At 43.8% G+C, this 14037-nt stretch overlaps 1 protein-coding gene across 7 annotated transcripts in view; it reads right to left on the bottom strand.

Moving 5' to 3' along the window:
* The window catches only part of ADCY6 (adenylate cyclase 6), a 216143-nt gene that overhangs the window by 35231 nt on the left and 166875 nt on the right, over positions 1–14037 (bottom strand). For all 7 annotated transcript variants that reach the window (XM_040425512.1, XM_040425507.1, XM_040425511.1 and 4 more), the window contains one exon: positions 394–543. In XM_040425512.1, the coding sequence (XP_040281446.1) occupies positions 394–543 (150 nt within the window). The remainder of the gene's footprint in view (positions 1–393; positions 544–14037) is intronic.

The following is a 14037-nucleotide window of genomic DNA, read 5'->3' on the forward strand; positions in this document are numbered from 1 at the left end:
TATACACTGCCCTGTTTCCATGTTTACGACCACCCTGCAATCCATTAGTGGTGGTCGTGCTTGCACACTATAGGGAAAAGTGTCCGCCTCTCTGGTGGCCAGGACTGTGGTAGCGCACATAGGCTTTTTTTTTTCTGCCATAATGCGCAAGCACGACCACAGCTGCTGGATTGCAGGGTGGTCGTAACCATGGAAACAAGCAGTCTATTATGAGATGGAAAAATGAATCCAGCCAGCAAAGGAGACAATATGGACAATCACAATACATTAGTAAGTGTCTTGTATTAACTTTCTCTACATGATAAATGCCATTTGCAGAAGTGAGACAACCCCTTTAAATGACGCCCCTGCTTACCATTTCCCTGCCTATGCTCCTTGGTGTGGCACACTTACCTGCTGCTGGTTCTCTCTCTGAAGGTGCAGCCTGGCTTGGATGTACCCTCGTGTTTCTTGGAACGCCTGTCTCTGCGACACCTCAGCAGGATAGTGGGTGCAAATGCCAATAATATTTGTGCAAAGGAAGATCAGCACATTGGCGCTCAACTAGAAAAGAAAAAGTGGAAACAAATATGAGAAATAAAAATGCCAATATTTTTTGAGAACATACATTGGCATTCACTGAACAGCCATGTCCACTTTCAAACAGAAATAAAATCCTGCTGCTAGCGTATTCGGAATAATATACACGTTAACACGATCGTAAGGGTATGTCCACACAGGACGTAATTTGTGACGGAAAAATCCACTGCAAAATCAGCATGATTTGTAGCGGATTTTGCTGCGGATTTACCACAGTGGTTTCATAAAGATGTAGTTCGCGCTGAACATTTTATCAAAGCAACAATGCCAGAAAACGTTATGCAGGGCTACTTTCACACTCGCGTTTTGGCTTTCCATGTGAGATCTCACAAGCGGTCCAAAATGGATCAGTTTTGCCCTAATGCATTCTGAATGGAAAAGGATCCGCTCAGAATGCATCAGTTTGCCTCCGTTCAGTCTCCATTCCGTTTTGGAGGTGGACACCAAAATTCTGCTTGCAACGTTTTGGTGTCCGTCTGATGAAACTGAGCCTACTTGGGCTACTTTCACACTCGCGTTTTGTGCTGGATCCATCATGGACGGATATGTTCAGATAATACAACCGTCTGCATCCGTTCAGAACGGATCCTTTTGTATTATCTTTAACGGATCCGTCTTGAACACCATTGAAAGCCAATGGGAGACGGATCCGTTTTCTATTGTGCCAGATTGTGTCAGTGAAAACGGATTTCAATGGTGTTCAAGACGGATCCGTTAAAGGTAATACAAACGGATCCATTCTGAACGGATGCAGACGGCTGTATTATCTGAACATATCCGTCCATGATGGATCCGCACAAAACGCGAGTGTGAAAGTAGCCTAAGCAATTACACTTATGTGAAAAATGATTTCAATAGACGAGGAGAGTGATCGGAGACAATTATTTGTCCACTGTAGGCAATGGACATCAGAAACAGATCTACTAGGTATGATGATGATAAATGCTGAAATGAGTGCAGGATAAACCCTAACATGAGATCGTCACTTACAATAATAATAGAAGCAAATGCCTCATGCAAAAGCTTAACCAAGAAACCGTGCAAATGAAGAATGGCGCGCCTTATAACCTGCAGACAACTTGAATATGGAATAATCCAGGCAGCTCACCAATACGGTAAATACTCTATTCAATATGAAGCCTGGTCTACCATTTCATATTTAGCCTTGATAAAACCATGTGCAAAATGAAAACAGAAGATGAAACAAGCCATGTTAGCGCCATGGACAGATCAGGATGGCGAAGGTATTTTTAGTATACTAGTATAATCCAGAATATATAATAATAAATTAGGAATATTACATATCAGCTATACCAAAGGAATGATAACTAATATATAGCTACATATCTAAAGCTGGTTATACAATAAAATTCTCTGAATCCCCCAATTTTGGTGGGATTGGCCACTGATCAGGCAGGTGTATGGGGGTCTCCTGACTGTCTTTTGATATAAAATGTAGAGGAATAGTAGAATCGGACATATTAGATTTCAATAAGCACAATGGGGGTCATTTATTAAAAACGGCGCTTTAGACGCCGGTCTTAATAAACCCTATATCTGGCGGTGGATCTGCCAAAGTTATTAGGATGCGTTGATCTCTCCATAACTTTGGTGCATCCAGCGCCAGTCTAAACGTAAGACCGCTTTCTTGCTGTCTTACCTTTAGACCAATTCTTCGCCTAAAACAGGCATACAGAATGGTAAATGAGACGGCCTGCCAACCCGTCCCCTTCCCCACCCACACCACACCTCCTTATTTTAGACCTGTCATGAGCAGGGGAAAAGTCGCAGATTGCGGTGCAACCAATATAGACGTATTCCTGTATAATAGATGACCCCCAATGTTTTGCCCATATACAGCTCCCAGACACTTCGGGTAGTGGCGTATTCTCCATCAAAATAAGTCGAGAGAGATAGTGGTTGGCCTAATACTAAATATCTTAAAGGGGTTTTCTGGGAGTAAAATATTGGTGACCTATGTTCACGACAGGTCCTCAATATCTGATCGTGGGGTCCGACTCCCTCCGATCAGCTGTTTGAAGAGGCTGTGGCCTCATCCTAGGCCGGTGAGGTCACAATCATCAGTCACGCCACCAAAGGGAATGGGCTTTAGCTGCAATACCAAGCACGACCTCTATAATGTGTACAGTGCTGTAACTGGCATGCTGTGAAGAGGCCGCTCACCGGAGAGGCTGTTATAGATAGAATTATTATTCATCCTTTAAATGGCACATATTGCATATCACACAGGCCTATTTATAAGATAAAAACCAAACAAAAAAAAATTTTTGTGACTAAATAATGTAAAATTGCTTTTTCATCTTATTTTTATGCTGAATGATCATTGTGTGATGTTACAGGTCCAAAGCCTGAAGATGTACATCTCCTGTTCTCTATCTGTCAGGTGCTGCGCAGTGATGGACCCTGCGCATGGATCAGACCAAATACAACAATATCGGATTCCTATTGGGTAGTTTGGCATAAATGTTGGAGCGATAATGATGGGCACAGACAACGATTTCCACCGTTGTTATTTTTATTCAATATTAACCACTTAAGGACCACAGGTTTATACCCCCCTAAAGACCAGGCCCTTTTTTACAAATCGGCACTCCACAACTTTAGCGGTTTATTGCTCGGTCATGCAACTTACCACCCAAATGAATTTTACCTCCTTTTCTTCTCACTAATAGAGCTTTCATTTGGTGGTATTTCATTGCTGCTGACATTTTTACTTTTTTTGTTATTAATCGAAATTTAACGATTTTTTTGCAAAAAAATGACATTTTTCACTTTCAGTTGTAAAATTTTGCAAAAAAAACGACATCCATATATAAATTTTGCTCTAAATCTATTGTTCTACATGTCTTTGATAAAAAAAAAATGTTTGGGTAAAAAAAAAAATGGTTTGGGTAAAAGTTATAGCGTTTACAAACTATGGTACAAAAATGTCAATTTCCGCTTTTTGAAGCAGTTCTGACTTTCTGAGCACCTGTCATGTTTCCTGAGGTTCTACAATGGCCAGACAGTACAAACACCCCACAAATGACCCCATTTCGGAAAGTACACACCCTAAGGTATTCGCTGATGGGCATAGTGAGCTCATAGAACTTTTTATTTTTTGTCACAAGTTAGCGGAAAATGATGATTTTTTTTTTTTTCTTACAAAGTCTCATATTCCACTAACTTGTGACAAAAAATATAAAGTTCTATGAACTCACTATGCCCATCACGAAATACCTTGGGGTCTCTTCTTTCCAAAATGGGGTCACTTGTGGGGTAGTTCTACTGCCCTGGCATTCTAGGGGCCCAAATGTGTGGTAAGGAGTTTGAAATCAAATTCTGTAAAAAATGACCAGTGAAATCCGAAAGGTGCTCTTTGGAATATGGGCCCCTTTGCCCACCTAGGCGGCAAAAAAGTGTCACACATCTGGTATCTCTGTATTCAGGAGAAGTTGAGGAATGTGTTTTGGGGTGTCTTTTTACATATACCCATGCTGGGTGAGATAAATATCTTGGTCAAATGCCAACTTTGTATAAAAAAATGGGAAAAGTTGTCATTTGCCAAGATATTTCTCTCACCCAGCATGGGTATATGTAAAATGACACCCCAAAACACATTCCCCAACTTCTCCTGAATACGGAGATACCAGATGTGTGACACTTTTTTGCAGCCTAGGTGGGCAAAGGGGCCCACATTCCAAAGAGCACCTTTCGGATTTCACTGGTTATTTTTTACAGAATTTGATTTCAAACTCCTTACCACACATTTGGGCCACTAGAATGCCAGGGCAGTATAACTACCCCACAAGTGACCCCATTTTGGAAAGAAGAGACCCCAAGGTATTCGCTGATGGGCATAGTGAGTTCATGGAAGTTTTTATTTTTTGTCACAAGTTAGTGGAATATGAGACTTTGTATGAAAAAAAAAAAAAAAAGAAAAAATCATCATTTTCCACTAACTTGTGACAAAAAATAAAAAATTCTAGGAACTCGCCATGCCCCTCACGGAATACCTTGGGGTGTCTTCTTTCCAAAATGGGGTCACTTGTGGGGTAGTTATACTGCCCTGGCATTTTCCAGGGGCCCTAATGTGTGGTAAGTAGGTAAATGACCTGTGAAATCCGAAAGGTGCTCTTTGGAATATGGGCCCCTTTGCCCACCTAGGCTGCAAAAAAGTGTCACACATCTGGTATCTCCGTACTCAGGAGAAGTTGGGGAATGTGTTTTGGGGTGTCATTTTACATATACCCATGCTGGGTGAGAGAAATATCTTGGCAAAAGACAACTTTTCCCATTTTTTTTATACAAAGTTGGCATTTGACCAAGATATTTCTCTCACCCAGCATGGGTATATGTAAAATGACACCCCAAAACACATTCCCCAACTTCTCCTGGGTACGGCGATACCAGATGTGTGACACTTTTTTGCAGCCTAGATGCGCAAAGGTGCCCAAATTCCTTTTAGGAGGGCATTTTTAGACATTTGGATACCAGACTTCTTCTCATGCTTTGGGGCCCCTAGCTAGAATGCCAGGGCAGTATAAATACCCCACATGTGACCCCATTTTGGAAAGAAGACACCCCAAGGTATTCAATGAGGGGCATGGCGAGTTCATAGAAATTTTGTTTTTTGGCACAAGTTAGCGGAAATTGATATTTATTTATTTTTTTCTCACAAAGTCTCCTTTTCCGCTAACTTGGGACAAAAATTTCAATCTTTCATGGACTCAATATGCCCCTCACGGAATACCTGGGGGTGTCTTCTTTCCGAAATGGGGTCACATGTGGGGTATTTATACTGCCCTGGCATTCTAGGGGCCCTAAAGCGTGAGAAGAAGTCTGGAATATAAATGTTTAAAAATTTTTACGCATTTGCATTCCGTGAGGGGTATGGTGAGTTCATGTGAGATTTTATTTTTTGACACAAGTTAGTGGAATATGAGACTTTGTAAGAAAAAAAATAAAAAATTCCGCTAACTTGGGCAAAAAAAATGTCTGAATGGAGCCTTACAGAGGGGTGATCAATGACAGGGGGGTGATCAATGACAGGGGGGTGATCAGGGAGTCTATATGGGGTGATCACCCCCCTGTCATTGATCACCCCCCTATAAGGCTCCATTCAGATGTCCGTATGTGTTTTGCGGATCCGATCCATGTATCCGTGGATCCGTAAAAATCATACAGACATCTGAATGCAGCCTGACAGGGGAGGTGATCAATGACAGGGGGGTGATCAGGGAGTCTATATGGGGTGATCACCCCCCCTGGAAGGCTCCAGGGAGACGCCTGTATGTGTTTTGCGGATCCGATCCATCTATCAGTGGATCCGTAAAAATCATGCGGACGTCTGAATGGAGCTTTACAGGGGGGTGATCAATGACAGGGGGGTAATCAATGACAGGGGGGTGATCAGGGAGTCTATATGGGGTGATCACCACAGTCATTGATCATGCCCCTGTAAGGCTTCATTCAGATGTCCGTATGTGTTTTGCGGATCTGATCCATGTATCCGTGGATCCGTAAAAATCATACGGACATCTGAATGCAGCCTGACAGGGGGGGTGATCAATGACAGGGGGGTGATCAATGACAGGGGGGTGATCAGGGAGTCTATATGGGGTGATCACCCCCCCTGGAAGGCTCCAGGGAGACGCCTGTATGTGTTTTGCGGATCCGATCCATCTATCAGTGGATCCGTAAAAATCATGCGGACATCTGAATGGAGCTTTACAGGGGGTTGATCAATGACAGGGTGGTAATCAATGACAGGGGGGTGATCAGGGAGTCTATATGGGGTGATCACCACAGTCATTGATCACGCCCCTGTAAGGCTCCATTCAGACGTCCGTATGCGTTTTGCGGATCCGATCCATCTATCAGTGGATCCGTAAAAATCATGCGGACATCTGAATGGAGCTTTACAGGGGTGTGATCAATGACAGGGGGGTAATCAATGACAGGGGAGTGATCAGTGAGTCTATATGGGGTGATCAGGGGCTAATAAGGGGTTAATAAGTGACGGGGGGGGGGGGGGGGGGGGTGTAGTGTAGTGGTGCTTGGTGCTACTTTACTGAGCTGCCTGTGTCCTCTGGTGGTCGATCCAAACAAAGGGGACCACCAGAGGACCAGGTAGCAGGTATATTAGACGCTGTTATCAAAACAGCGTCTAATATACCTGTTAGGGGTTAAAAAAAACACATCTCCAGCCTGCCAGCGAACGATCGCCGCTGGCAGGCTGGAGATCAACTCTCTTACCTTCCGTTCCTGTGAGCGCGCGCGTTCACAGGAAATCTCGGCTCACGCGAGATGACGCCTATTGGCGTTAGTGTGACCTGGGAGCGCCGCAGAAATGACGCCTTTCGGCGTTAGCGTGACGGTAAGTGGTTAATATTCCATGAAAAGATTTGAAAATTCCTTGTGATCATAGCAACATCTTTTCCCTGTGACAGAACCTCATGGCATTATAATGATTTATAATGCTGTGTGTCCCTGCCCGAAATCGGCTGCAATGAACAGTACGCACATTATGTTGTATGTACAATTCATTACGGCTGATGTCAGGCAGGGACACACAGCATTATAAAGGAGTGTAATGCCGCAAAACCCTGTCACAGGAGACAGGAAATAAAGCTTCCACATGGAGCGTGTTTCTTCAAGGGTTCCAGCATTTTAATGGCAATAATGGTACGACCGCACTCCTATGAAGCACCGCGGGCTCTAATTAAGCTAATTAGGACCACATTCTTTAGCCAGTCTGCATTGATAATGGCCGCAATACCTCGTCATTAATAATACAGACCGACTAAACAGTGCAGTCCTAATTAGCTTAATTAGAGCCCACACAGTAAACGACCGCACTATGTGGTTTCGCCCTAAGGCTGCCTACGGATTTATGCAAGTTTTTCACACCATATCTTTATTTAATGGCGCTTTGTGGTGCGGACTTGCGTTTTTGTGTGCAAAAGGGTGAAATACGCAGCTAAAACCACAAACATAATTGACGTGCTGCGAATGTGGAAATCCGCACAGCAGGTCAATCTCCGTAATCTGCAGAGTATACACAAGATTTGTGCAATCTCATACACTTTGTTGATTCTGTACTACGCTGCGCATTTTCTGCACGGAAATCCGTGCAGAAAAACCGCACGTATTCCGCAACGTGTGCAGGCGGTCTCCTAGTGCAACATGCAGCTTTATTCTTGTACTAAAATGATGAAAATCCTGATCGGACTCGATTAGAAGTTGATAGGGTCAGTTGGGCACCATTCAGATCTCTTGTAGGACGGATTTGCTCTGCAACTTGGTGCAAACCTATCTCCGTGTTTATGGCCATTCGAGTGTAGATTCTTAAAGTTTCATAAAGAAGGCCACAACTTTGTGGGCACTGGTACAGAGGAAGGAAATGGCAGCGTGGTTCTGAAGTTTGATAATGTCTGCCTATTTGTCATAATGATTACACTGCAAAATCATTATCTGCTAGCAGAGGAAACAGTCCCTATATTAGGCTTCAACCGAAACCCTAGAGCAGGGAAAAACCCTGCCATATAAAAGAGACATCCAAAAATAAAACGAGAGGCAAGATCGATTTATTCCGTATGACTAACTGCGTGTTACAGAGCGGTTACAAATGTTGTGAAGACAAATATTATGATGTCCAATATGAGAATATTGAAATTAAGCGGCTATGATTCCTTTTTTTTTTGGGGGGGGGGGGGGTCACAACTCACAATACACTGGGGACAAGGTGGGGAGGTTTGTTAACTATAAATTGTCTTAAAAACCCAACTCCGTGTATATTTCCTTTAGGGTACTTTCACACTTGCGGCAGGACGGATCCGACGGGCTGTTCACCATGTCGGATCCGTCCTTCCGCTATTTCGCCGTGCCGCCGCTCCGTCCCCATTTACTATAATAAGCAAGAGAGTCCTCAGAGAAAGGCTACATGCACACGACCGTTGTGTGTATTGCGGTCCGCAAATTGCGGATCCGCAAAGCACGGATGGCGTCCATGTGCGTTCCGCAATTTGGGGAACGGCACGGACAGCCATTATTATAACTGCCTATTCTTGTCCGCAAAACAGACAAGAATAGGACAGGTTATATTTTTTTTTTGCGGACCACGGAACAGAGGAACGGATGCGGACAGCACACAGAGTGCTGTCCGCATCTTTTGCGGCCCCATTGAAGTGAATGAGTCCACATCCAAGCCGCAAAAACTGCGGCTCGGATGCAGACCAAAACAACGTTCGTGTGCAAGAGGCCAAAACTGAATTGTTGGTGGATTTAATCTAAGGGCTTATGCATACGAACGTATTTTATTTCCGTGTCGTTCATTCCGTTTTTTTTTTTTTTTACGGACCGTATGCGGAACCATTCATTTCAATGGGTCAGCAAAAAAAAATATGGAAGTTACTCCATGTGCATTCCATTTCCATATGTCCGTTCCGCAAAAAAAAAAAGATAAACTTGTCCTATTATTGTCCGCATTATGGACAAGGATAGGACTGTTCTATTAGGGAGCAGCTGTTCCGTTCCGCAAATTACGGAATGCACGCGGATGTCATCCGTATTTTATGGAGATCCGTTTTTTGTCGTGTGCGTGAGCCCTAATGCGAAAGCGCTCCTAAAAGTCAATCAGAAGAAAACCACTGTGGTTGGCCAGCCAGATTAATTATTATTTCAAGAATGATTGTGACTTCTCAATAATTTTGCATTGAAAAACTTACTAACTAAACGCACACCAGGAAAGGCTTAGTGCACGCCACCATATCCATATTTCGGTCTGCAAGCCACGGATCGGCAAAGTACAGATACCTTCTGTATACATTCTGCATTTTTCTCACTCATATCAATAGAAGGGACTATTCTTGTCTGCTATACGGACTAAAATAGGAAATGTTCCATCATTTGCAGAACGGCCACTTGGATCCATAAAAAGTATGTTTAGAGCCACACAGAAATAAATGGGTCAGCGTGCTATCTGCAAAAATTGTGACGACAAATATAGTTGTGTGTGAGGGCAAAGACCCATCACTGTGCCACTATCATAGTAGGGTGATCACTGGGGTTTCTTATAGAAGCACATCTGGAAATCCTCTAAGGCCATTGTATAACATGTGCAAGTATAAAATAAAATCCCAGCACCCGTCACATCTTTCATCTGAAATGTCTATTTTCTTACAAATATTTGGTTATTAACCATTCTTCCCATCAAATACTGAAGATCAAAAAAGCCAGCATCTCAAGAACCCTCTGCTTTAAGCTATATGATTTCGATGTAGATTCCTTCCCCGTTCCTTCTGTTTTCAGACACTGAATATCAGATTTTCCACTTCTGTAACAGTAAGACAGGGCAATGACAGACGAGGAAGAAATAATAACTTCTAAATACTCGTGAGAACCAAGCAATTTCCACTGAGAGAACAGAGAAGAGACGGGGAGTGAAATGATCCCTCAGCCAAAGGTTTGCACAAGCTACACCTTCCTGTGTGGTAAGTGCGGTTAACCGCAGCCAGCTGGAGCCTGGCCTTGTGCCACGCTGCTATGACAGGCGGCCAGAGCTGGGAAAAACCCCACAGTGTGTACTGTACAGCTCCAGTCCTAACGCCATTTACCACAGTCACATATGTCCCAAATAATCCTACTCATCAATGGCCGTGCCATACACCACATAGTACAAAAAGGCTGCTCTCCCGTACACTGCTGGTAAGGATGGCTTGGTGACCGACGCAGTAACACGCACAGACTGCCGACTGGCCTGAGGCCTGATGGAACATCTTACAAGACCTACCGTGGGACCACGAATTTGCTCAAAACCAGCAACCAAATATAAAAGAAGCAACCGACCAGTCCTGCTACCTATACCCCCAGCAGTTTAATCTGCAGATGATGGTTTACCACTGTTTTCTGAAACGAGTAACTTTAGAAAAGTACCAGAAATACTGAGTTGTATAAAGTTGATCGCACCCAATGTTACAATTAAAGGGCATCAGAAATAACGGAAGTGCCCTGAACAGATCCAAACAGACCACATTGACTACGGTGGGATCCGTTCATTTTCCGTTCGTATCCAATGTTAGGACTTTTCTCGAATGAATCTGCCCCGAACAGATCCTCCAATACAGATTTAATTTTCTGTTTGGTTATTTAACCCTGTTAATATCTGGCATTAAAAGGCCTCTGTCAGCAGATTTGTACCTATGACACTGGCTGACCTGTTACATGTGCGCTTGGCAGCTGAAGGCATCTGTGTTGGTCCCATGTTCATATGTGCCTGCATTACTGAGAAAAATCAAGTTTTAATATATGCAAATGAGCCCTCAGGAGAAACAGGGGCGTTGTCGTTACACCTAGAGGCTCTGCAATTCATTTCTATGGGGCTGTGCACATGAGCGGTGATTTTCACGCATCACTTATGCGTTGCGTGAAAATCGCAGCATGTTCTATATTGTGCGTTTATCACGCAACGCAGGCCCCATAGAAGTGAATGGGGCTGCGTGAAAATCGCAAGCATCCGCAAGCAAGTGCGGATGCGGTGCGATTTTCACGCACGGTTGCTAGGAGACGATCGGGATGGAGACCCGATCATTATTATTTTCCCTTATAACACGGTTATAAGGGAAAATAATATCATTCTTAATACAGAATGAACAGTACAATAGCGCTGGAGGGGTTAAAAAAAAATAAAAATTTTTTAACTCACCTTAATCCACTTGCTCGCGTAGCCGGCATCTCTTCTGTCTTCTTTGCTGTGTACAGGAAAAGGACCTGTGGTGACGTCACTCCGGTCATCACATGGTCCATCACATGATGTTTTACCATGGTGATGGATCATGTGATGGACCATGTAATGACCGGAGTGACGTCACCACAGGCCCTTTTCCTGTACACAGCAAAGAAGAAGACAGAAGAGATGCCGGCTGCGCGAGCAAGTGGATTAAGGCGAGTTACTTTTTTTTTTTAACCCCTCCAACCCTATTTTACTATGCATTTTGTATTCAGAATGCTATTATTTTCCCTTATAACCATGTTATAAGGGAAAATAATACAAACTACAGAACACCGATCCCAAACCCGAACTTCTGTGAAGAAGTTCGGGTTTGGGTACTAAACATGGCGATTTTTCTCACGCGCGTGCAAAACGCATTACAATGTTTTGCACTCGCATGGAAAAATCGCGCATGTTCCCGCAACGCACCCGCACCTTTTCCCGCAACGACCGTGTGAAACCAGCCTTAGGCCCCTTTCACACGAGCGAGTATTCCGCGCGGATGCGATGCGGGAGGTGAACGCATTGCACCTGCACTGAATACTGACCCATTCATTTCTATGGGGCTGTGCACACGAGCGGTGATTTTCACGCATCACTTGTGCGTTGCGTGAAAATCGCAGCATGCTCCTCTTTGTGCGTTTTTGACGTAACGCAGGCCCCATAGAAATGAATGGGGTTGCGTGAAAATCGCAAGCATCCGCAAGCAAGTGCGGATGCGGTGCGATTTTCACGCACGGTTGCTAGGAGACGATCGGGATGGAGACCCGATCATTATTATTTTCCCTTATAACATGGTTATAAGGGAAAATAATAGCATTCTGAATACAGAATGCATAGTAAAACAGGGCTAGAGGGGTTAAAAAAAAAAAAAAAAGTCATTTAACTCACCTTAATCCACTTGCTCGCGTAGCCGGCATCTCCGTCTGACTCTTTTACTGTATAGGACCTGTGGAGAGCATTAACTATAGTTTAAGGACCTGGGATGACGTCACTCCGGTCATCACATGGTACGTCACATGATCTTTTACCATGGTGATTCACCATGGTAAAAGATCATGTGATGACCAGAGTGACGTCATCCCAGGTCCTTAAACTATAGTTAATGCTCTCCACAGGTCCTATACAGTAAAAGAGTCAGACGGAGATGCCGGGCATCGCGAGCAAGTGGATTAAGGTGAGTTAAATGATTTTTTATTTTTTTTTTAACCCCTCCAGCCCTGTTTTACTATGCATTCTGTATTCAGAATGCTATTATTTTCCCTTATAACCATGTTATAAGGGAAAATAATACTATTTACAGAACACCGATCCCAAGCCCGAACTTCTGTGAAGTAGTTCGGGTTTTGGTACCAAACACGCGCGATTTTTCTCACGCGAGTGCGAAACGCATTACAATGTTTTGCACTCGCGCGGAAAAATCGCGGGTGTTCCCGCAACGCACCCGCACATTTTCCCGCAACGCCCGTGTGAAAGGGGCCTTATAGTGAGTAACATATGACAGAATTCTGGCTCTAATTACGCCAAAAAAAACGGTCGGACACATTTCATGCCCCTTTAGACAATTTATAAGAGTGTCTCGAACAGTAAAAAGCAACCAGATTTATCAATGACATTCAGTATCGGTGTAAAGCAGCGTACGGAAGAGAAGGGCGTTAAATTTGGTGCATCTTTCACTGTACGTTAAATACTTTTTCTTACACCGTTTCTATATTAATCACCGCTCAGAGGGGGTTAATACCGTTTCTGCCTGTGTCAGCCAGTTGTATTGTATTCTGGCCTAGTTTAGTCAGTATTAATAAATCCCTTTCTTTTTTTTTACCCTTGCAGATGCTTTCCCATATAGATGACTCTGCACAGTGCACACTGATATATATGTACAATGCTTAAGTGGAAGAATACACATGATACCTGTCGACCGAGCGCTCACTCGGCTGTCCTCCCTCTCTTTCCGCTCCCCCCCATTAACACATGAGGAGCAAAGCTACTTTTACACTTGCGGCAGAGTGATCCGGCAACCTGCATGCAAACGGACAGCATTTGTAGACGGATCAGAATGCGGATCCATCTTACAAATGCATTGCAAGAACGGATCCGTCTCTCCGGATGTCATCCGGGGAAACGGATCCGTTATATATTTTTTTTGCATTTTTACCGGTCTGCGCCTGTGCGGATCAGCATTCTGGCAACTGATCTGGAATTTTGGACGGAGATAATACGGTATTTCCTCCGTCCAAAACGCTGTTCAGTGACTGAACTGAAGACATCCTGATGCATCCTGAACAGATTGCTCTCCATTCAGAATGCATGGGGATATACCTGATCAGTTCTTTTCTGGTACTGAGCCCCTATGACGGAACTCAGTGCCGGAAAATAAAACCACTAGTGTGAAAGTACCCTAAGCTGCTGCCACACACCTCTGGTAATGGCTTTTCTGCCAAGAACAAAAGGATCGGGTATGTTGAAATCCAACAGCCTGATCCTGATCTGCCCAAGAGTTGGTGGACCCACATACTCATGAGGATGGTTGGCCGGTTGGGTTCGGCTGATATACATCTCATGGGTAAACTTTAGCCTCAATTACAATTCTCCTCCGTTCATGGCACCCATTTGTGCAAAAAAGCGATGTTTTTCAGACAAATAAGACTATAGGCGAAGTTCTGAAAAGCAAGCATTCAGCATTTCTG

The sequence above is a fragment of the Bufo bufo genome, chromosome 3 (assembly GCF_905171765.1).
Source record: "Bufo bufo chromosome 3, aBufBuf1.1, whole genome shotgun sequence".
Lineage (NCBI taxonomy): Eukaryota > Metazoa > Chordata > Amphibia > Anura > Bufonidae > Bufo > Bufo bufo.